The 25,758-nt window shown below is 40.2% G+C and overlaps 1 protein-coding gene across 2 annotated transcripts in view; it reads left to right on the top strand.

The window, feature by feature from the left end:
• The window catches only part of LOC135219778 (endonuclease/exonuclease/phosphatase family domain-containing protein 1-like), a gene marked incomplete at its 5' end in the record, with an annotated part of 134,150 nt that overhangs the window by 29,869 nt on the left and 78,523 nt on the right, over positions 1–25,758 (top strand). For both annotated transcript variants that reach the window (XM_064256829.1, XM_064256830.1), the window contains 2 exon segments: positions 22,239–22,388; positions 22,669–22,909. In XM_064256829.1, the coding sequence (XP_064112899.1) occupies positions 22,239–22,388; positions 22,669–22,909 (391 nt within the window).

Raw genomic sequence — 25,758 nt, forward strand, 5'->3', positions numbered from 1 at the left:
ATTTCCCTGCTATGTGGAAGAAGTCGGCTGACACTTTCGAAGGGCCAGAATGGGTGACTGTCACTCATGTAAGGTTCTTGTTGCTGACTGGGGAGAAGCTGTTGGCAGGAACTGCAACATTCTTCTATACTCTATATCAGTCAGTGCCTGGCCAAAATACTGTCTTGCATGATGTCGAGTAGCTTTGTGGAGGCGAGTCAAATGCATCTACGGAGGCATTGTAGACTTGGATTCTCAATGGCGTCCAGCATGTAGTGGTTGAGAATTGGTATCAGAGGGTAATGGTCAGTCATTGGTGAAATGCTGAAGTCCAGACAAGTATAGGCAGCATTTAACCGTAGCCCAAGTGACTGTGAGTAGCTCCAGCTCTGTGGTGGCATAGTGAGTTTCTGTCTGTAAGAAAACAAGAACCACACTGGACAAGACTCATCTGACCGCAGCTATTTTGTTTAAGTAGAGCATAGCTGACACCATACAGACTTGAGATGTCTGTCTGCAGGACCATGGGTGAGGCTGGGTGGGTTGAAGGGTGCCAGGACAGGTGGTGAAGTCAGAGCTGTCTTCACTTTCTGGAATGCTTGGTCATGGTCAGGGGTCCAGTGAATGAGCGTTTAGGTTTCATAAGTGGGCGTTGGGGCTGTGCTGTTGCTGCTGTGATGTCCGGAGTGAAGTCAGTGAGATGATTGGTGAGACCTATGAATGACCCGAGGTCCATAATGGATGGTGTGGGGAAATCAGATACTTTGTCGGGGTCTGCTGTACGTAATTCCGTCAGATGAAGAGGACATACCTGCAGAAGTTAGCTTTAGGGGCAGCTACTGTGAATTTCTCCTTGTTGAGTGTGATGCTTTATTGACAGTACCTGCTCAGCATTTGGTGTACTGTATATGCCAGCGTATAAGATGACCCCCAATTTATTTGATTTTAAATAACTCAGTTAGCTGGCACATAAATAAAAAACAATAATTATTAGAATTATGTGTAAAATCGGTATCTTTTAAGATTTTAGAATGTTTAGCAAAGCTAACCATGGCAAAAAAATACTTTTGCATTTCCCTAGGAGAATTAATGGTAGACATCACAACAAATGCTCAACGCTTGTGATGTCACTATCAGCGGAGTAATACCCATTGGAAGTACTAGATCCCCATGAATACATTCCTTTACAGTTGGAAAAAATCCTGGTATTAAGGATAACTGAGGAACTATTGATATCACAAATCCTTTAGCTTGATTAGAAAATGCTACCAAGGAAATATTGGCCTTAGTAAACAGGGCTCTTAAGTAAAGAAGGACTGAGGACCAAAATATTGAGCAGACATCAAAATGTTTTTGAAGGTAAAAGAACCATCTGAATTGCAAAAACACACACACACAGTTCATTTAATTTATTACGTTTATAAATAAAGTTTCTGCAATTTTTAAACCCAGCTTCGATAATTTACGAAACTTATCTGAATTAAGTTCCATTCGGTAAAAAAAGAACAGTGATGATATTGGTAAAACGGAATCAGCTGATTTTAACAATGTACATAAAACCAGAATGCAAATGGCAGACTGCTCTGTTCATATTATAATACGATAATAAAGTAATGATGCATGCAATATGATCAGATAGTACAGTAAAATTAGAGATTTGTTAAAATGATGATTATTCTGATACACAACTATTATTTGACTTTTGCTAATATACACAACTATTATTTGACTTTTGCTAATATACACAACTATTATTTGACTTTTGCTAATGAATATGTCAGTGTAACAACCTAACTGGAGCAAGTCTCTCTCTCTCTCTCTGTCTCTCTCTTCCCCTCCTCTCTCTCTCTCTCTCGTCTCTCTCTCACGTCACACCTCAACGTCTCTCTCTCGCTCTCCTCATGATTAATAATGATTTTAATAAAACTCTTGTTTTTCTGTACCTAATCATATTGCATGAATTATTACCATATTAGCGTATTATACTATAAACAGAGCAATCTGCCATTTGCATTCTGGTTTTGTTCACATTCTTAAAATAATCAGCTAATTTTGTTTTACCGATATCATCACTGTTTTTAGATGCCAAATGAAACTTAACTCAGAGATATGTTTTGTTCATAAATTGTTATAGCTAAGTCAAAATTGCAGGTACTTTATAAGGATAGTAAATTAATTGAAGTAAAAGTTTGTTATTTGCCAATTTCAGATGATGGTTTTGCCCCATTCTCTCTCTCTCTCTCTTCTCTCTCTCTCTCTCTCTCCTCTCTCGCTCTCTCATCTCGTCTCTCGCTCGTCTCTCTCTCCTCTTCTCTCTCTCTCTTCTCTCTCTCTCTCGTAGTAGCCATCTTGCTTGGTGAGACGTACCCGCGTGAAGTCAGATTAATCAACAGATATCACAAGTTTAACATACGACTAGAATTTTAGAAATACCTAGAAGTGTTCGTGAACTATCGGTGATAAGATTAGTGTGAAAATAGTAGGATAAAGCGTCTTCTAAGTTAGTTTATCAAGTGTAATACTATAAATCAGAACAAGATGGCAGTAAGTTCCAACTGCGGGAAGAGGTGGCGTAATTTGGCGTGTTTAGCAGATTCGCAATACGATGAGGTAGCAGGAAGGGAACTGGCATTTCTCATCTATGAAATCAGCAACAGTCCTAACCAAAAAGATACAAAAGCATTCATAGATATATTAGAAGGATATAATCCTTCAAACTGGAACAAATCTAATGAAAACATCTTGAAAATAATTGAAGAAGTTCCAAATAAAATCCAAGTGGTCAAGAGACTCATAAAGAAAATATACATAAACCAACATATTCCGACAAAGAAAATGAATAAGGTGAATCTTGTGAATATCCTAATTGATGCATTAGGAAAAGAATGCCAAAAGCATGCAAACTGTGTAAGGTTTGGTATAGCATAGTCAATCCACAAAACCTAATCAGAAAATGTGCTGCATGCAACATTCCGACCCATCCACAGTGTGCTGAGGTAATACAAGATTTGAGAAAAGATACAAGAATTTTTGTTCAACATGTCTATCATGGATAGACAATGTTATTAAATCAAGATTGAATGTACAAATAGTTGAGGATGAAGAAGAAGAGGAAGAGGAAGAAGAAGAAGAAAAAGAAGAAGAGGAAAACGGAAGAGAAGTAAACAAAAATGAAATGACAGAAAAAAATAAGGAAAACAAAGAACAAGATAAAAGTATGGATGCAGAGATACTCATTGATACTACATATGAGGCAGTAAAGCAACATACCTACGAAGAAATAAATTACGATATGACAACAGAAAAGCAAATCCCGAAGAGGCTCTACCCAGATCTACACAATGACGGGAAAGAGGAAAAAATAGACAAGAAAGACAAAATCTGCAACCTTTTGAAAAGAGGGAATTGCAGATTTGGAGAAAGATGTTACTACAAACATCCTAAGATATGTCAAAACTATGAAATATATGGTAAATGTGCATACTTAGATGGATATGGGGATGATTGCAGAGATCTGCATCCAAAAATATGTAAAAACCTAAAAGAAGGAAAAGGATGTAAGTTCGACAAAAAATGCAAATATATGCACCCTGTAGCCATGAATCATAATCAAATAAATAACCAACCAAGTAATAAAATCCAAAATAAGAAAGAAACAAATAAAGAGAGAAATCAAGAATATCAGGTAAAAGAGAAAAGCAAACCACCAATGAGATATGCAGAGGTGTCAGCAAAAAATTTCAAAGCATCAGCTCCGAAATTCTACTCAAGAGATAATAACTGTATTTATTATGCAAGAGGATATTGCAGAAACGGAGAAAATTGCAGATTCAGACACAAAATGAATAATTATGATGAAGGAAGATCAAATATTATGGAAAAGTTGGATTTTTTAATGTCAGAATTTCTGGAAATGAAAAAAAGAACAACATACCAGAACAGGAAAGAGACATGGGAAAATCCTTATTACTACCATTATTAAATGAAGGAGAAAACACGCAAACCATCATAGTGATGAATGCGCAGGGTTTAGTTACGAGTAACTCAAAAAGAAAAATAGAGTACTTAGAAGAACTAACCCAAAATGAAAAGAAAATAGATATAATGAATATAAGTGAAACCTGGTATTCCCAAGAGACTGGGAATGATGATCAAATAAAAGGGTTCCAAACTTATAGATCAGATAGAAAAAATAGGAATCAAGGGGGAACCGCAATATATGGGAAAGACAAAAACAAGAAAAATATATGAGAAATATAGTAACTCAGAATGTGAACTAATAGCGTTAGAATTTGAATCTGAAAAATTGATGAACATAGTAATATATAGACCTCCTAATACTAAAGAGTTTGACTTAATAATTGAAAAATTGGATGATATATGTAGAAATCACAAGGACTGGACTATTCTCCTATCTGGTGACTTCAACTTTCCTTTCGTAGAATGGAAAGAACGAATAGGAGATTGTGGTTGTACTTATACATATAAAAAAGAGAGTAATAGTAGTGCAGAAGATAAGAGGCAATTTGAAAAGCTATTAGATATGCTACTAGAATACAACATTCAACAAATAAATCACCTGCCAACAAGAAAGAAAATACTTTAGACCTAGTATTTGTGAACGAGATGAATTATGTTAAAGAAATAATAGTTTATAATGCGAGTATTTCAGACCATAATGTCATAGAATTAACAGTTCATTCCAAAGCAAGTGAAAATAGAGATAAGCAAGAAATGAAAAAGTGGGAAGGATATGGAAAATACAACTTCTACAGTAAAAATATAAAATGGTCAGAAATTAATGAAGAATTAAACAAAGATTGGGATAACATTTTCGTAAGTGATGACATAAGGGTAAATACGGAGATATTATATAAAATATTGGAGAAAATAGTGGAAAAATATATACCGAAGAAGAAAAGTAAACATCATTCATGCATACCAAGAGACAGAAGGATCTTGTTCCAAAAAATCAGAAAGTGGAAAAAAGGTCTTGCAAAAGAAAAAAATGCATGGAAAGTTATAAAAGAAAAAAATGCATGGAAAGTTATAGAACTAAAAAGTAAGATCGAAAATGCAGAACAAAAGATTATACAATCAAAAGAAAATGAAAAACGGGACTTGGAAGAAAAAACCCTATTAAATATCAAGCAAAACCCCAAACTATTATACTCATATGCGAAGAAGATGAATAAAAGAAGAATAGAAATAGGCCCTCTGAGAATTGAAGGGAGATTAACGAATGAAAAAAAGGAAATTTGCAACATACTGGTAGAACGATATAAGAGAGAATTCACCCCTAGAATAGATAATGAAGATAATGATATAGAAGTAAGGGAAGAAAATAGTGAATATTTAGCTGACATAGAAATTAATGAAGCTGATATTGTGCAGGCAATTAATGAAATTAAAAATGGAGCTGCTGCAGGGCCGGATGGAGTCCCTGCTATTTTGTTAAAGAAAGTAGTTCATTCTATCGCAAAGCCACTTGCAATATTATTAAGACAAAGTGTAGATACAGGCAAGATTTATGATGAGCACAAAATTAGCATATATCACCCCTACTTTCAAAAGTGGATCAAGACTAGAGGCAAGTAATTATAGGCCTGTGAGTCTAACATCACATATTATGAAAGTGTATGAAAGGGTAATGAAGAAAAATATTATGAAACATTTAATAAAAAATAATTTGTTTAATATAGGACAACACGGTTTCGTACCCGAAAAAAGTACACAAACCCAACTGTTAGTCCACCGTGAGAACATATTCAAAAATATGAAAAGCGGAAATGAAACAGATGTGGTTTATCTAGACTTTGCAAAAGCTTTTGACAAAGTAGACCATAATATATTAGCAAAGAAAATTAGAAAACACAATATCGTAGATAAAGTAGGAAGATGGTTAAAAGAATTTTTACACAACAGAAAACAGATAGTTATTGCAAACGATGAGAAATCGGATGAAACCAAGGTAATATCCGGTGTGCCACAAGGTACGGTGCTAGCTGCAATATTGTTTGTTATTATGATTGAAGACATAGACAGTAATGTTAAGGATTCGGTAGTGAGTAGTTTCGCTGATGACACAAGAATAAGTAGAGAAATTACTTGTGATGAAGATAGGAACGCTCTACAAAGAGACCTTAACAAAGTATATGATTGGGCAGAGGTAAATAGGATGGTATTTAACTCTGATAAATTTGAATCATAAATTATGGAGACAGAGAAGGAAAGCTATATGCATATAGGGGACCTAATAATGAGACAATCACAAATAAGGAAGCAGTTAAAGACCTTGGTGTGATGATAGAATAGGAACATGTTATGCAATGATCAAATAGCAATTCTGTTGGCAAAATGTAAAGCAAAAATGGGAATGTTGTTACGGCACTTCAAAACAAGAAAAGCTGAACACATGATTATGCTTTATAAAACATATGTTCGTATAGTCCACTTGAATATTGCAATATGATATGGTACCCACACTATCAAAAGGATATTGCACAAATAGAGAGTGTACAAAGGTCCTTTACAGCTAGAATAGAAGAAGTTAAGGACCTAGACTACTGGGAAAGACTACAATCCTTAAAATTATATAGTCTAGAAAGGAGAAGAGAACGCTACATGATAATTCAGGCATGGAAACAGATAGAAGGAATAACAGAAAATATCATGGAACTAAAAATATCAGAAAGAGCAAGCAGAGGTAGATTAATAGTGCCCAAAACTATACCAGGAAAAATAAGGAAAGCACACAGGACATTAATCCACTACGCACCAGCATCGATAATGCAGCGTCTATTCAATGCGTTGCCAGCTCATCTGAGGAATATATCAGGAGTGAGCGTAGATGTGTTTAAGAATAAGCTCGACAAATATCTAAACTGCATCCCAGACCATCCAAGATTGGAAGATGCAAAATATACCGGAAGATGTACTAGCAACTCTCTGGTAGACATTAGAGGCGCCTCACACTGAGGGACCTGGCAACCCGAACGAACTGTAAGGTCTGTAAGGTAAGGTCTCTCTCTCTCTCTCTCTCATTTGCTGGAATTATTGGGAGTTTGTTAATATTATCACATTGTTAAGCCCTGCCGATTCTCAATGGGGGCTTCCAAAAGTAAAAAAAAAAATACATTTTTACTCATTCTTCACATAGTGGAAATCTGAAGAAAGCATCCCAGTTAAATTGAAGCTGCACATTATAGCTGAGGCTGAATAAAATTAATAACGGAGCAGGAGAAAGTGATGTCCGGAGCTGGCGAAATCACACTTAATGCTTATACGTATTATCAAGTATTGCGTACGTTTTAAACATAACGTTGTTAGTGTACAAGAAAAAGCATCTCTGAATTACATCTCTTCTAGCAGCTAATGACAATGACGATATTGATAGTATACTCAATCAGCCGTGATTTTGAGAATTTAAACAATATCACGTGCAAATAGTGTGCAACAGCAATTTTTATACTCTGTAATGTTTAACTTTTGCAAATGATAATTTTCTCCAGAAAATATTTAGGTTTATAAAGCTTTTCAGCTTTTGTATTTATGGATAGAGATCGTACACTTGTAACAAAGTGAAGCTTGCTCATCCTAACATCTAATTATTGTAATTATCCACAGTAATTACTGTAATTACAGTTGTTTTGTTTACAGTATCAATAGTTGTGTCGCTAGTGATTCACTTGAATTACTTACGGTTTTTATCATTATTACAGATGTTTTGTTTACAGTGTCGATAGATGTGATGGTAGATAACTGACACAACTATTGACACTTCAGGGCTTAACCTATCATTAAAAATCTGAGCAGGATTTAAGATTTGCCTTTTATGCTTGGCATATAAGACAACCCCTAATTTTGGGAGAGATTTTTTAAGGTTAAAGGGTCCCCTTATACGCCGGCATATATGGTATGTGTTGTAGGTGGGAAGGGAGATCTTTGTCAGACAGAAGGATGTCATCTACAACTTCACACAGTTGTGGGATACCTTGTAGGGCCATTTCCACACAGAAGCATTACACATCACCTGTCTCCAAAAATCCCATCAGACCGTGGCAGTGCTGAAATCTTCCATATGGTCTTGTGGTGGTCCTCTTCCACCAACTCCATCTTCAAGTAGCCAGGCAGGGTGTCCACTGTAGTGAAATACTTCGCAGTAGGGGAGAAGTTCCAGATGGAATCATGGGGTGTGATCCACAGTGATACTGATACCTTTGTTCTTGGGTACCAGGACCGTGGGATAGAACCATTCAGAGGGTTTGTCGCCTACTGGTGTGATGATTCCATGTTGCACTAAGGAGTCAAGTTCTTCTTTCACTTGATACCAGAGGGCAAACGGAATGGGGCTAGGTGTATGTAAAGTGAATGTTACAGTGCCAGGTTTCAGGTGGATCCGCATTAGGGGACCTGCCATTTTCTTTAGTGGCAGAGTCTGCAAATCTGTCATGGATATGAGGATGTCGGTGAAATGGTGGAGAAAATAGTCTTTAATAGCTTTGGGTGACGTCATGGCAGAGGTAGGAGATTGGGCACTTCTGTTGACACACACAACCTTGAGAATTGGCTTCGGGAAGTCTGATGCCACTATGGCGAGGGCTCAGCAATGTCCACGGGAGAGGAGGGCGGTCTGGATATCCTTGTGAACATGTATGGTTGCCAAGCACAACTTGTTGACGAGGCAAAGTGTCCCTTGGAAGCATCCCACAGCTGGTGTCATGGGGAATCCATCTGCTGTCAAGACGTCTGTCATGTTTGGAGGTGAAAGTCTGTCTGCGGTATGCGGAGTGCATCCAAGTGTGTGGTGCCAGTCACTGTGAGGTCTCCTCCTGTATTGGGGATTACCTTGAGGTGTGATGAGATATCTCTGAATGACAGGGAGACAGTGACTGGTGTGGGGGACTTGTTATCTGAGTTGACACCCACAAGTCAGCAGCTGATCTTTGACTTAGTAGGTGATGAGGGGCGATTTCCACTTGGGCTTGAAGGTTAGGCTTTATACCCGGTCCGATTTGTCTTGATAGACCTGCAAATCTTCACGAAATGTCCCTTTTTCTGTCAGGTAATGCACTGAGCTACCTTAGTAGGGCATTTCTGAGAGCAGGGAAATGACCTGTGTGTCTGCAGTTATTGCAGGTGGCACCTGTGGCTGGGCATTGTCCAGAGTTGTGCTTGTGAGAGCAGTATTGACAAGGGTCACTGTAAAGAGACTGGTGAAAATGCTGGTCAGGAGATCAATGAAAAGTCCTCTTCTGTAGACGCTGGTTCCTCTTGTATGAAGATAACGTACTGCATTGACCTGGCTAGGGGAAGATGCAATGGCTGATGCAGTCACACATTTAGATTCGTAGGAATGATAGCATGTCATGAACTCTTTGAGGGTGGGTGAGGGTTGGAGGGGGGATAAGGCAGTGTATTAACTCTTCATTACTCATGCCCATTTGCAGTTACTGTTCAGTGCAGGAAGTCGGGTTGCCACTGCATAAGTCCACTTCATCAGCAAGATCCTTGAGGCATGCATAATAGTCTGGAAACAATTCTCCCACAGCCTGTTTGCAGGACAACAATTCCCCGCATTTTAAAGCTTCACTTTTGAGGCTGCAACTGTGCTTCTGTAATGGGAGGCGATGTGTTGGGAGGGATGCCTAGTGTGTGTGTAAGCAGATGCTGGATGTACAGGGAGATGCAAGTCCTCAGGTTGATCACCTGGGAAGTTTGATGCAATCTATCAAGTCCAGTTAAGGCTGCATAATCCTTGCAACGGAGCCTTCAGGTGGGTGGTGGATTATAGGTTTGCTGGAAACTGTGTGTATGCACTGCAATGCCAGTGTTTGGGGGAACAGGTGTGACAAGAGGTATGGAAGTGATGTCAGGTTGCTGGGGTTGTGATGCTGCAATCTGTTCTGATAGTAGTGTGAAAAGAGCCATGAACCATTGGTTGTCCTCCTGTCATGATTGCTCCATTTGTTGTCTGAAGGTCTGTTTCGATGTCTATGTCAATCTTGTTCTTGCAAGCTGGAAGTCTGAAGAGAGTGCATGAAATGTAGTACATCATTATCTTGGCCTGGTCTATTGGGAGTTGGGGGAGGAGGGAGGGTGGGGCTTGTATCATCATCAGCTGAGGGGAGATACATTGATCTGCCATCTCTCATTGAACCCTCTGTCTGATCTTTTGTCTGATCCTCTGTCTGATCTACCAGCTCAATTAGCTGTTCCTCTCGCTGAGTCATATTCAAGTTGGTATCATAAGTGAGCTTGGAATCTGTAGAGTGCTAAGGAATGTCCAATTTGCTGTATGTAAACAAAGGAATACACTAGGAATAGTTGAAAATAAAAATCTTGGCTACTTTGAGCTTGTGAAATAAAACGGGTAGGCTGGGTGATATGAACGAGTGTATGTGGCTTTGTCGGTATGTGTTGCCTTGGTGGGGAAGATGGCTGGCTGAGTGGACACAGTGGAGAGCACCGGTGCCTCAGTCACTATCGATATGTGAGAAGAGAAGGATGAGTCATGGGGCTGCCAAAATCCTGCCAAAATTGGAATATCCCGTTGAGAGCTTGGTGAGGATGAGTTCTCATATTACCACAGTGCACTATAATACATTTACACTCTAATGCTGCACTGCACAAACACTGTATCTCTCTTGGAGACACTGTAATGCACTTGTGACACTGTCGTTGATATCCTGGATCTCGTAAGAGAACCGATGTGCGAGATGAGAAGTTCCCTTATATTAAAGACAGGCTGACACTAATGTGAAAGTTGAAGGAAGTCCCTTGCTTGTCACACTTCAGCTGCCACTCAAGAACTGTCCTATGTATCGCACATGGCGGGAAATAATAGCAGTGTTGTTGCGTTTAATTTCAATGTTGCCAGAATACATTATTAAGGATTGATGAAAGATAAATGATAATGTAAACATAATTCTTCTGTAAAACAATAGTAATAAGGTAAATGTACAACAATGTAATAGTAATGATATTTGTTATCTATACACTCCCTAACTTTTTTACCCTAAAAACCTCTGTTTTCTAATAAAATCCACTAGAAGTCAAACAGGAAACCATCAACCCACCCACATTGGCAGATGGAGCATCTTGCCATAGTTGTTATCTTTGCAGTCGCCAGACAATCAAGAAAATATCAGAGCCTATGTGCGGCAGCACCAACTAACAATTCCCACTCTTGTTACTTCTTACCACCCGGTAACATGTTTTTCCTACTTTGTACCAGAAATTCTGTTTCCAGGTCATATCAATAGTGATTATCAAGTGAGTTAATACCATAAAAGTAATATTACTGCAATAATAAAATAACTTTAATACAGAAGCATATTTTCTTCAGTGAACATTGTAAGCAGTGAACATTGTAAATTTGAAGTACAGCTTACCACATGAAAAAGTAGAAGAAAAGTGGATAAGACAAATCAAAAGTTCAGTGCAGTAAGAAGATTATTTTATATTATTTTCCAAAATGTGCAAGTATTTATAATAAAGGAATGTACCCAATAGACAATGGACCTGCAGAGCAAGCTTCCACATACCAAAAGGTCTAAAAAAAAATTAATAAAAAAATTTAAAGTTTCCCTATATTACCTGCATTAAAATTGGTAACAGTAGACAGTTGTGTAAGATTCTCCAGAGTAGTTGTGAGGCCTTTCTTGCATTTATAAAAACTGACATCAGTGATACTGCCACGAAACCATTCTATAATTCTACAGTACAATTTGTGGAAGACTTCTGGTACTACTAGGCAGTGTGACAACTTAGCACCCAAACAGAATAGTACAGCTTTTGATGTTCTGTAAAATGAATGGTGCTAGTAGAAGTTATCTTTTGAAGCAATTCATGGAGGATATTTTCTGCTGGTAGTTGAAATCATAATTTGCATTTTTTTGTAAAAGGGAAACTACCACTTCAATGCATGCTACCTAAAAGATCAAGATCCAAAAGGCTGCTGGCATACATTCAAAAGAATATTTATTTTGGTAATTGTAGAATAAATTATATGAAGCAGATAGCTGTAGCACCATCATCTTTGTTGATATAGGAAGTGATAATAATAATGCTATAGTGTCGTCGTTGTCGGCCCCCCCCCTCCGTATTCGTGGGGATGTGTACCAGAAACCTCCACGAATAGTTAGAACCTCCTCTAAATACACTTATAACTGCCTATCTTGAAAGTTCAGATACCAAATGTATGCCTCAAATAACATCCTACTTCAATATACCTTAAAGTACTATCCTATTACTGTATTAATCTTTGAGATTATAATATTAGTATATAATTTCAAAGTCATTTTAAACATTTTATGTACCATTAAAAATATATACGTACAACCAATAACACAGAGAGAGAGAGAGAGAGAGAGAGAGAGAGAGAGAGAGAGAGAGAGAGAGAGAGAGACTCATAAGCCAACTCCCTCCCCTCCACCAATAGTATATCAAACTGTCATTTACTCCCCCCTCCTTTCTTGAAGTGGGTAAAAATACTGGTAAAGACTGGGAATCGCTATTTCTTTTATTAATGTTATTGATATTTGAAAATCATTTATAAGGTAAATCATTTGTTCATACTGCAAAACAAATAAACGTACATAAGTAAGAGAGAGAGTGAGAGAGAGAGAAATTGTATTGTTTAGTCTCATTAAACTTAATAGTGTTCAAAAATCAATCCTGGCTTCAGATGAATGACGTCCGGGTTAAGATGACGCGACATCAAAAAAGCAGTTTGTAGCATAGTACTTCCTATGCCTCGTGAGAGGTGGGGGTAGCAGCTTGATAGAACCCTTAGAGCGAACCGAACTGTCCCAACCTGAATCAGAGGCGTTAACCTTAAGCAAGACCGACTGGACGTGCCCCGACAATGGAAGTTGAAACGATGATTTGGGATCCTGCGTAGCTCCCAGCAAGGCTTCCAAGCAGGAAGGAGTGTAAGACCACCGAGCCTGAGTCCTACTCTCCAAATTGTTAAATCCGCGAATGAGATCGATAACCTCTGTAAAGGAAGACAAAAACTTGCGTGTCTCCCATCTCTTGCTCCAGCAACGGAGACCGACGACAAGAAGGGTGTGCAGGCTTATCTAAAGCACCCTCCTCGATTAAATTAATGGAAGAACCAGCAGCCAAACAGCTTGAAACACCAACTAACCTGTCTGGGCTGGATCCAAGCGCCAACTCCTGCAACGAACCAGACACAACACTAGAGACATCACTACACACTCTCCCAACAGATGACTCTCTTAACATGGCCGTGAACAAGCACAGGCGTGGCAGACGTGTGAACGTGTGTCGGTGAGGAATCCTGAACACTCGAGATAGAATGAGAATCCCTCTAAGTCGAACTCTTGTAAGTACCTGGGAGAGGGACAGGCAAACGCTCCTGCTGCACCAACTCCGTGCTCGCAACCTTCGATCTCTTGACAGGCGCCTTGAGATCCTTACAGCAACGAATAGGCCCTGGAGAAGAAGTGGGAGCACCTGCAACATGTGCACAAATGAGGGAGGTTGCAACACGCTCGCGACTCAATGCAGAGGACAAAGTTGCTAATGTAGATCGCACAGGGGAAGGCACACTAACACTCTCCGAAACACCAACACTCAGGAACACGGGCGTGCTGTTCCTCACTCGCAGAGTGGCAGAGATGGGGGAGAAAGAGAGGAAGACAGCACTGGCTCCTTACACAATCTCTTCGCAGGAGGCGGGGGCAATACAACACGCTTGCTTCCAGTCCTCCCAGCCGACATGGCAGCCAGACGGATCGGCAAGAGAAGGGTCCAACGACATGGAAGGGAGATGCAGTGAGGCAGCAAACAATGACGACATAGACGAGCAAGGCAGTGCAGTGGAGACAACTGGGCGTGACATCATAAGCAGCAATGATGTCATGGCTTCCCCTCGATCCGAACGGGAAACAGATGCCACTGGCGGAGGGATACAAAATGACTATCCCTGTGACGTCACTATTAGGGCTGACACCACGGCTTCCCTCTGACTCAAAGAAGCGGCAATCATCACTGGCGAAGCAATACAAAATGGCTGACCGCAGCTACCCACGAAGATGAGGCCAGGAGGAGGAGGGAGGGCCTGGAGAGCATGAGGAAGGGGGTAGCGAGCATCCATGAAGTGCGTCAGCAAACCCTCCAAGGACGGTGGACCCCGTAGCCCAAGCGTCCCCCAAAGCACCGCCATTTTGGATGTCTCCGACTGAAATAAAAGACAATGATGAAAAACCTCCTCCCTCTCGGGAATCAAATTAACTCCCGAAGAAAAAGGGGTGACATTACATAAATCAGCCTGAGGGCCTCCCAATACTTCCAACGACAAAACGATGGAAGAAAAGGAAGGGGACAAATGCACAACACTATCCTATTGTTAAGACCTCAGGTTTGTAGCTATGAAAAATACAAAATGTCTTAGAAAATTTGTCATTTTTATCATAAAATGTAGTAGTAACCTTAAAAATATATATTCATAAACTTTTAACACTTCCAGCCAAAACAGAGTTACCACTATGACGTACGTATCTTGTGGAGAGAGAGAGAGACATCCTTATTTAAAAGAGTGATATGGATAGATTATTATATTTCTTTAAAATACGATCACATATGAATTTTGTAATTACAGTTTGATTGTTATTATTATTATAATTATTATTATTATTATTATTATTATTATTATTATTATTATTATGATTATTTGAAAGTATTAATACTGATATATGTACATGTACTATGAAAATTCTCTCATCTCAGTAAGAGAGAGAGAGAGAGAGAGAGAGAGAGAGAGAGAGAGAGAGAGAGAGGGAGGACGAGAGAGAGAGAGAGAGAGAGAGAGAAATTATATGAACATTTAGTGGCAACACCAAAGACAGCACAACACACTCGCTCCCCCTCGTGTCACATTACTTGATATGTTCGACAGCTTTAGTACCTGGAGTTAGAAAGAAAGATGCAGGAGGACTGGGATTTCCTTCATTCTTACATAATTTTTTTATTTATAAACTAAAATCCTACTAATTCACTATAGTATTTTCCTTAATGAATTGATATTTTTGCTGTTTACATTAATATTAATATTTGAAAATTAGTAAATCATTTATTTATCATACAAACAATATACATCTCTGTAAGAGAGAGAGATAATTATTTTTATTTATTATATGAATATGTAATCTTTTTAAACTTACAAATACAGTATTAATCAATATTAATTTTCAAAAATTAGTAATTTTTGCATCAAAAATATATTTAGTCATGAAAATAACAACAACATACACTAATTAGTAAATATTTATTGTTGGAAAAACCCGCAATTAGGCAAATTTCCCGCGAATAATGGGTAGATGTCCAAAGAAAAATCCGCAAATAGGCGAGTCCACAAATCTAGAGAACACGAATTCAGAGTGGGGGGTGGGGGGGGACACTGTATATGTTTCAGTAGCTTAACTTTGTTAGATAAGAAAATTAAGTCATACCTATTTTTATGGACAGATCATTATGAAAGCTTAAAAGTGTTAAGAGTAAGTTGTTCCTATGCAGAACCAACCTGGGTCTTAACATGAAGAAAGGATAAATCCTCTAGTGCCAGCTTGTAACCAGTAAAAAGGAATAAGAATTATTTATGCTAAGAATTAGTGGCATTTTGCATCTGTCATGGAGCTGAGGTAGGGAGAGGCCAGCAACCCAACTTCAGTCTCATGATGTATCAGTTTTATATAAGTAACTTACCAAGTAATTACATAGCTGTAGTTTCTACTTTTAACAGCAGCTTTAGATTTAAAATTTTGCGGTATTTTTTTTTTGGAAGAATAGGTACAACGTAGCTAATGAGCTTGGTTCTTTTCTGCCGCTCACTGACTATATGATTGTTTAGGCAGCTTTGATTATTTAGGCAGGATATCTCATCAGATGGTTGTGCTGAAAGGATTTGGTGAAGTATTCTGTTATTTAGTAGCCTCTGTGCTATTATGTTTCCTTAGCTTTGTTAAGCATAGAGATAATTAAATTTTGACTTTAGCCTGACGCTAGTGCATCTAGTAGCCGGTAGTATTGCATTAATGACTGCAATACCACTTTAATTTTTTCTAAATACGACCTTCATTTAATTTGTTATAATTGCTGAGGGCAAATTTGTTCACTTGATTTGTTGTGTATTGAGTGCAAGTTAGAAAAAGCTAGGCATAAAAAAAGGGGCAGCTGCTAGAACTGAAGCTAGAGCTTCTAGGTCTTCATCTCCTAAACTAGTTCTTTTGACTTCTGTGAAAGCTTTTTCTCCTATTCCCAGTCCTCTTGCTCTTCTTTCCACTCTGTTACCAGGTGCCCACCCCCCCTGAACCTAGTGCCATTGCCAGTTTGGAAGCCCCCATGAATAAAAATTTGAAAGAGTGGGTCAAACAAGTGTTTTTGTGAAGTCCCTGTTGGATAAAGATAGTGCTAATGATCCCAGTGCTTGTGATGCTTTTGTCTTAGTGGAAAGGGTGCTACTTGTTCCACTGATGCTCCTAGATGGAGGTCTCTGCTAGACTCCCCAGCACCTGGGAGGAAGCAAACCATAAGTCCAAGGGAGGTTGGTGGGGCTTACCCACAAGTAGTTGTTCCTTCAACAGGACTTGTTGCTACATCCCAGGTTTCTCAGGATAACCTCTGGAAAGGTGTTCAATGAGTTTCACACTGCTTTTCGTCCAGTTGATCCGATTTGGATGCATATCATGGATGCAGTTGGCGCTTCCAAGATGCGTTTAGGCCTATGAAGAGGCATTTGATAGTTCAGGATGTTCCTGCAATCTCTTAAATGCCAAAGGGATCAAGACCCCTCATGTAGCTTCTGGGATGAAGATGAGCTCCCAGTGTATACTGAGCTCCCAATGGCTCACAAGTGTCCAGTGGTTTTTAGACGCCAAGTGGATCCTATGCATCCAATGGGATTAGATTACCCCATGGGATCAAAGCTCCCAGTGACCCGCAAGTGTCCAAAAGGATCAGTTAAGCCAGTGGAATCTGATCCCACATTGAAAGACAACCAATTGGATGACAACTTCTTTTCGGATGGCTCTTCGGACGAAGAAGAGCACAAATTGACAGCAGCGCAGCTTGTAGCCCATGCTGCCAGTGAAATACTTGTAATTGTAACTCTGTCCCGCTACCTCGTCAAGACTCAATGCGCACACCCCTCTCACCAACAAGGAATCTATCTCTTATTCCAATTCATACGTGCTTAGACAGTATTATGGAACTTTTGAAGAAACCTCCTCCTGCTCCTGTAATATCAGAAGATATTCAACTGGACCCAGCTATTTCTCCTGTTTTTTTTTTTAGCTGAAGAAGAAATTGAACCAGAACAATCCTCGTCGGCTTATGCCTCTCTCATAGATTACTTTCACTTCTGCTAACCTTTGTACATCTCGCTAGCAACACCGCCTTCTCTTGGTTTGGCTTTCATGTTACGTCAACTCTCAGGATTGGCAAAACTTCCAAAAATGGTTCTCTTGATTTCTGCCAAGAAATCTTTGTTGGGTATCAAGTCTTGATTAGCCCAGAAGAGAGAGTTAGGCAATGCAGGTTTCTGTTCACCACCATCATGCCTGTCTAAGGGGAGGTATGGTTATTATGCAACATGAAAGGTGCCTTCCTTGGGAGTTTCTGCCTCCTCCTAAGGAGATTTTTCAGTGCTAATTGACTTAGTCCATAGATCTGCCTTCAACTGTTCTAAGATTTGGTTTTTGTCCACAGAGTTGGACCATTTTGTTAAGGATACAGAAGTACCTCAGGATACGAAATTAATCTGTTCCAAAGCAGCCTTTGTCACCTGATTTTTTCGTATCTTGAACCACATTTTACATGTAAATTGCCTAATTTGTTCCAAGCCCTACAAAAACACCCCAGTAAATTTTATAATAAAGCTAAATTGACCAATAAACAATGAAATACAACAATTTGGACCATTCAGTACCTAATCTAACAGTGATTACCTGTAAATAAAGTTTATTAGTGTACAGGGTAGTAAAATGTGGAACCTTACCTTTTGAGTGAGGTGATGTCTGAAAGTGGCGACAGAGGAGGAGGACAAATGGCAGAAAACATGAACACTTAACTTTACGAAACACATTAAAAAATGGCAGAAAACATTAACTCTAAACTTTACGAAACACATTAACAAATGGCAGAAAACATTTAACACTTAACTTTACAAAATACTTAAAGTTGATTTTTTTTTTCAATTTCTTCACCACTTTCAACTTTCTGTTTTTTCGTATCACTTGGATCTTCCTGTTTGCTTACTCCTACTAAATGCCTCTTTAAAAAATAACTATCCAAGGAAGATCGCTTCTGCCTGCTTTTGACAATGTTCCTGAAACGACTCAGGCAAACGTCATCGAACTGCGCAAGTATACGACCTGTGTAAGCTTTTTTGGGGTGTCTCTTTTCTACAAATGACTGCACTTTATGAAAAGCAGCTAGAGCATCCTTAATTTCTGCCATTGTCATAGGGTCGTCGTCCTCCTCCTCACCGCTGCTAGAGAACTCTTCTTGAACAACGGTATGTTGCATGGCCTCCAACTCCTTCAGGTCATCCATCGTAAGCTCCTCTTGGTGCTCCTCGATAAGGTCATTGATGTCGTCCTCATCAACGACCAGCCCCATGGACTTGCCGAGTGCAACGATCTCGTCAAGATCTGGTTGCAAAACAGTTTCAGAATCGTCAACTGTTTCTGAATCTGCATCAGCTTCGCCCATGTCGAATCCCTCGAGGTCTCGGGCGGATACGGCACCAGGCCAGAGTTCCCTCCACAAAGAATTCAAGGTTCGCCTCGAAACCTCCTGCCAAGCTTGATCGATGAGTCGGATGCATATGACGATGTCGAAATGCTCCTTCCAAAATTCACGCAAGGTACGGTTTGTGGTATCGGTGATGTCGCAACATCTCTTGAAAAGATGTTTTGTATACAGCTTCTAGAAGTTCGATATCACTTGCTGGTCCATGGGCTGGAGGAGAGGGTTGGTGTTATGTGGAAGATAAAGAACCTTGATAAAAGAATACTCTGCTAGGATATCTTCCTGGAGGCTAGGAGGGTGAGCAGGGCCATTGTCCAACAAAAGCAGACATTTCAGAGGGAGGCGCTTCTCTTCCAAGAATTTCTTCACTGTTGGGCCAAAACACAGATTTACCCACTCAGTGAACAAAAGTCTTGTTACCCAGGCTTTCGCTTTAACCCTCCACATCACTGGAAGCTTCTCCTTTAGCACTTTGTGGGCCTTGAAGGCTTGAGGAATCTCCGAATGATACACAAGTAGGGGCTTCACCTTACAATTCCCACTGGCGTTGGAACAAAGTGCGAGCGTAAGCCTGTCTTTCATAGGCTTATGCCCAGGTAGCTTCTTCTCTTCCTCCGTGATGCACGTCCGACAAGGCATTTTTTCCAAAAAAGGCCAGTCTTGTCACAGTTGAAGACTTTGCTGAGAACTGTAGCCTTCGTTGATCGTCATCTCGTCGAACGTCTTAATAAAGGCTTCAGCCACTTTCGTGTCAGAGCTGGCCGTGCCGCCGAATGGATGCCAGTCCGTTTCCGGAATTTTTCAAACCACCCACGAGAAGCCTTGAAGTCTGGGGTTGGCATCGATGTCCCTTCTCCTCTGTCGTCTTTGGCCTGGGCAGTCAAATCGCAGAAAATAGTGCTGGGCTTGTGACAGATTGCCGTCGATTTCTGTGTCTTTTATCCATACAAGAAGCAGCCCCTCCATCTCATCATGCACGTGGATCCTCTTGTTGGACAAAATAGTCACGCCCTTGAAAGGTGTAGCTGCTTTGATGGCTTCCTTCTGCTTAAGGATGGTGCCTATCGTCAACGGATTTCAGCCGTATGCCTTAGCAATCACACTCAACCACATGCCAGTCTCATACTTCTTGATTATCTCCATCTTTGTCTCCATAGAAAGTATCCACTTCTTTCCGTGAACTTCAGCAACTTTCTTGGGACCCATGACTATATGTAATTAAGTTATGTACTAATTAAGTTCTCACACAACACGATAAAGTTCAAAGCGAAATCACTAACACGAATTTATATTAACAAATGAATTCCGCGTGCGTACGATAATGATGCTGCTACAGAGTGGCCGATGACGCCTTTACGTAGAGCATGATGGGGTAGATGCTGACTAATAGGAGAGCAGGATCTTACGGCTGTGACTAGCATCAGGATCCAATGGGAGAGCGGGAGGATGGTGGCGAGTCTACTCAGTTGGCGGCGCGCGAGTTTTAAAACTGTTCTCGGTGGTCCGGGCGAATCTCAGGACTTTACAGTAACACCCTTTCGTAACCTGAATTATTTTCATATGCAGAGGCAAAAAATCTTTGTATTTGCTTTCGTAACTTGAATTTTTCGTAAGTTGGGACTTTCGTATGTCGAGGTTCCACTGTATTTTCAAAGGTTTGGAAATATTTAGTTTCTTGGATTGGTCTGTGGGAGCACTTACCAATAAAATAGAAGACTGTCCCTCACTGCAAGACAAGTTTGCAGTAGACTGACTTTGGGTGCTTTCATGTAGTACTAATAAAGCGATCCATGACAGAGGACAAGAGTTAGCAGCTCATTTTTTTCACTGTTATTCTCAAAAAGAGAAAGTTGTGGTGCTTATTCACGTTGAAAGGAGGAGGAGGCAAAGAAGCAGGAGATGGAATGATCCTCCCCCCTCTATGATTTCTCTTGCTAAGTGGAGGGGAAGAATCACTTCGCTATCGACTCTTCTTCCCAGAGAGAGCAGAATACTTCTCCCGAAAAACAGAGTCCAGCCTACCGAACACAGCTTGAAACAACGCCTCCAATGGCTCAGCAAAAGTAAGTGATGACGTGATAGTAGAATGGGATGACATCACAACGACAGGAAGAAGAGACGCCACCACAGCTGACATCATAGGCTGAGAGGATGCTGGGAGTGACATCACATCTCTAAAGGCACTGGTTGATGGCCTCACTGGCGGAGCAATAAGAGGCTACCCAATCAGCGTCAACGTTGACATAGGCATCCCACTAGGAGGCAGCACACAAGAGCCAAAGTAATGTAGTCCTGGAGGAGGCAAGACTGCCAGGGGGGGGGGGGTTACATACTTCCAAGAAATGGGGCAGCAGGCCATCCAAGGAGAGGGGACCCCATAGGCTTAGCAATGCCCAAACAGCCGCTATCTTGCTTGATTCCAAATCTGAAATTAATGAAACAGATGGTTTATCCTCCTCCCTCTCGGGAAGGACATTAGATCCCGAGGGAGAGGGGACTACATTAAACATAACATCATCCTGTGTAACTCCCAGGAGAGAGACAGAAGTACAACTGCAGCAGGGGAAGCACTACTTCCAACGACAAATAAATAGAAGAAAAGGAGGGGAACAGAAGTACAACTGTCTAAATGAGGAGAAGAAAACCCCTTCCATAAAGGACAAGTAGAAACTCTGCAATGCTCCCTCTTCTTGTAAAACAACTTCCACTGCAACTTAGGCCAGGCACAACATTCCGGGCAGGGATTAGTAACAGTACCAAAATTAGATCTGCACCTACTGCATGTTGTATGGGGATCTGTAATTGTAGCAGCTAAAAACCTGGAGCACGGAAAACCTTGAACACCTGGGCACATGCATTGACGAGGCCATGAAGACTCGGAAGGCTCCATGACAAACTACAATCACACACAGACACAACTGAAAACACAAAGAATCACAGGCAAACAAAGCAACCGGCTTGGAAGGAGAGCAAAAATGCCTACTCTCCAAAGGCGGTCAAAGAAGGACTAACGCGTCATGAGATACTGTGCTTGGTTGACAACCAGCTTCCACCTCATATATACGTGAGTTGCCAGATCCCACTGAATCCTTGCTTTACAATCTTTGATTGTTTTAATCAGTTTTCAACTGGCGCAAGAAGATTATCTTATTGTTAAGACCGAGGGTTTGTTAGCTATGAAAAATACAAATTGGTTAAAAATTTGTCATTTTGTTAAAAATTTATCTTTACTCTCAAAAAAACACTCTCAAAAAAACTACCTCCTAACCATACATCCTCAGCACCCTTTACATTGAAACTTTGTCAGTCCTTTCATAAGCCACTTCTAATTTTGTTTGTGATGATATATATTTAATTACAGTTTTACTGAAATTGTAAAAGGTATTTTTGATAGAAACTATTTGAAAGATAGTTTCATTACAAATTTTACCTTTGTACATTGATTTGATTTACCATTAACTCAACACTGATATCATTGCCAGGGTTCAGAGTATGCAGCCTTCATTTACAATGTTCATCATGGTTTACAGTTGGTCTCAGCATCTTTAGTCAATGTCCATTCTGGAAATAACAATAACAGTAGCAGTAAAAGAAATGCCTTTACTAGAAAGCCATATCTTGGATATTTCAAGGTTAGTAGAGTTTATATTTGCTGCTGCTTCCAAAACAGTGTGTTAAAATGAAGAGGCTTACTTGGCAGAAAAAAGAATTGAAACTTATTTAGTTTAATAACTATTAAACACAAACTGTATAGGTTTGGGATATTATTGGAATAAACCATTTGAAGAATGTGTATTATTTTACATTTTCTGTTCTGTTTTTAATTTCTTTCACAGATATGTATTGGATATGCATGACTTGCCATATACTTTTTATGCACTTACTAGAAAATATCTCATTTATTCATATCAGGCAAATGAGTTTGACTTTGTGGTAGTCAGTCTTCATGTCAAAGCTGTTCATTTCAATAGAAGGAAGAGACCCACAAGACATGAGGAAGACATGGAAAAAGTAAATAGTACTATATGTGAACCACACCAGAGTATGGAAGTGATGCAGTTAGCCCCTTTGGTGACAATTTTGAAAGAAAAGCTTGTTAGTGAGAGAGACATTGTACTTCTAGGAGATTTTAATATGCCTCCTGATGACAGTGGTAAGTTTTTCTAGTTATATGTATTTCAAATTTCCATGATAATGTAATGTAATAGCCTATGGTAAGACAAGTTACTATTGCATTTCATGACATGATAATCATAGGTGGTAAGTTTTTCAATTACAATACCACTACCCCCCAAAGTGATTTATAAATATCCCAACTGAAAAGCAGGTTGGATTTTATCTTTTATATTACCTTCTGATCTGATATTGACATTTTTTATTGTCTCAGTAGCTATTTAGCATATACAGGCGGTCCCGGGTTATCAGAGGGGGTTCTGTTTTTGGCGGGATGCTAATAATTGAAAACCACCATTAACAAAAACTGTGATGTATGTCGCATATTGTGCCAATATCCAGTTAATGGCACCCTTGTTATGTATATTATGGCACCATAACTCTAGTATTGGCACCTTATGGCGCCAATAACCAAAACTATGTGTGTTATGTCGCCATAAGTCACCGATTTTATGGTGCTAGACAAGCGTCATAAAACCAGATCGCCATTAACCGAGTCTGCTGATAATTGGGGACTACCTGTACCATGAAAGATTTTGATTGGCACTGTAGTCTAGAAGCCACATAGGTGGTGACTGTTGCACGGATCTGTATACAGCAGTTCTCTTCACAAAACGTTTCTTTGATGTCTAGGAATGATTTTTAGCTCGGGTACGTGATTCTGATATAAGGAGTTTTTTTCCAAGATGGCCACCAGATCGAAATCGGTTATGTTAGAAAATTTCTCTCTCTCATAATTGAGGGCTTCCAAAAAAATATTACAAGAGTTCAAAGTTGTGTAAAATACATTTTTACACCATGTTTTTGTATTTATAAGTTTAATTTAGTAACATTTGTTGTAGTGTTAGTAATAAGTTTGCCAAAAATAATTTTTTATGTTTTTGAAGGAAAATTTGTCTATCTCGCAAACAGGTGCTTCTAGAAAATACACGAGTTCAAAATTGTTCAAAATACATTTTTACACTTAAGGTTTGTCATTTCTAAACTTATTTACTATTTGACTTTTTGTTTTACTCACAATTTGAAAATATTTTTCTTGGTTTAGCTTCCTTTCACGCCACAAAAATAATCATAGGACAATACCTGGATGACAGTGGCATTGCAGAAGCGCTGATGGAAACTGAAGTATTCAGCCTAAAAGTGGTCGAGAATATACTAAAAGGCAATCACTATTCAAGAGGAGTTTGAGGTTTGGCTATAATTGCAGAAGTTATGCATCGCATCGAATATAATTTTGTGATTTTTTTGCCAACACAGAATATGAAAAAAATCAGTTACTCTTTACGCAGCTGAAGGAGCCTGAGGATTTCTGTGTAGAAAAGGACTTAGTTCCTACATGTCCTTTACAATAGGATTTACTTGCGGCGTAGCAGCTTGATATGGTCGTAAAATCTTGAATAAGGTGGTTAGGCAGTAACTACCTCCCAATAGGGGGGGAAACCCACCTGCCCAGACGTAAACACTCCAATTTTACTTGCAGCCATCTTTGAGTGAAGACGTGTGTTTAAGAGGTCTTGCTGACTGCTCGTTAATCTCTGCTTCAGAGATGACAGTGCTTCATTCTTTAGAAGCAGTACTGTGGAAGTTGGTGAAAAAGAAGCTAAGGAAGAAGAGGTCCTGAAGGTGTCACCTTCATCTTTGTCTTCATCGTCATCTCATGTCTCCTCACCTTCCTCTTCAAAGGGTTCTCGGCCTAAGAAGACGAAGGTAGCTTCTCCTTCCCACTGAAATGTCTCACCACAAGACTTCTAAGGGTCTACATCCTTCCCCCGGGAAAGGAGCAGCTGTCTCTCTTGTTGGCTCACATGGTCCTTCGGGAGTGGGACCATGACGCTGTCCCCAGGGTCTAGTGTCTCAGGAGCCTAAGGAGTTTGAACCAAGGTTTGTTCTCCTGTCTCTGGCACCAGGGCGCTGCTCATGGAACCAGGTCCTTGTCAGAGGCCCGTTCACGAGTTTCTCCAAATGTACAACCTCCCAAGGGGTTGTCATACATCCACAGTCAATGACGAGGAGTCCTCTCACCATCGTGACAGTGGTGCTGGGTGAGAGAAGGGACCGAGCCATGGTTTAGATCCACTTGGTCAAGCTAGGACTGACTTTCGTCAGGTGCCAAGGTTGATGTTGCTGTCCCCCGGGATAGGACATCTGGAGAAACTAAGAGAAGGTCCTCTATACAGCCCTCTTCACACGAGGTTTCGACCTCGAAGAGGACTGGGATGGGTCGTGAGGACGATGCATGTTCTTGCCAGGCCAAGCCGCACTGTTGCTAGCAATGGGCCGGCTGTCAGTAGCGCTGCTACCAGTCCTGCTTTTATTCCTGCTATCAGCGCTGCTATTAGTCCTGCTACCAGCGCTGCTACAGTGCCGCAAGAGCCTCTGCATTCTCCGGGAAAGCGTCTCACCACCACCAGGTTGATGACAGGATGTAGCTCATTCCTTTTGACAGCGCCACTGTGAGGAGGAATGAGAGCATCTGATCCTCTTCCCCCATTCCCTCTACTTCCTCTGGTGACACCGGGAGGGGCGAGGTGAATGGGAGGAATCCTGCAGTGTTTTCTCCACAGGATTCAGCGTCGGGGTCCTACGTTCCTGGTGGGGTCTTAGGGTTCCACCAGGCATACACCCACATCATTGAGGAAGGATCGTCTGCTCACTGTCTCGACACCTGGTGTTCTGATTCTTAGGATTCAAACACCTGGAGACTGTGTTCTCCCTTGTTCTTTCTGTCCTTTGGGCGGATTCCAATTTGCAGTCCCCTGTGGGGTGTCTTGCGTTTTGGGAGCCTCGAGTGCATATTCTGTTCTGTCTAGTTTACCTGTTCTCCACCAG

Source organism: Macrobrachium nipponense, chromosome 1 (assembly GCF_015104395.2).
Source record: "Macrobrachium nipponense isolate FS-2020 chromosome 1, ASM1510439v2, whole genome shotgun sequence".
NCBI lineage: Eukaryota > Metazoa > Arthropoda > Malacostraca > Decapoda > Palaemonidae > Macrobrachium > Macrobrachium nipponense.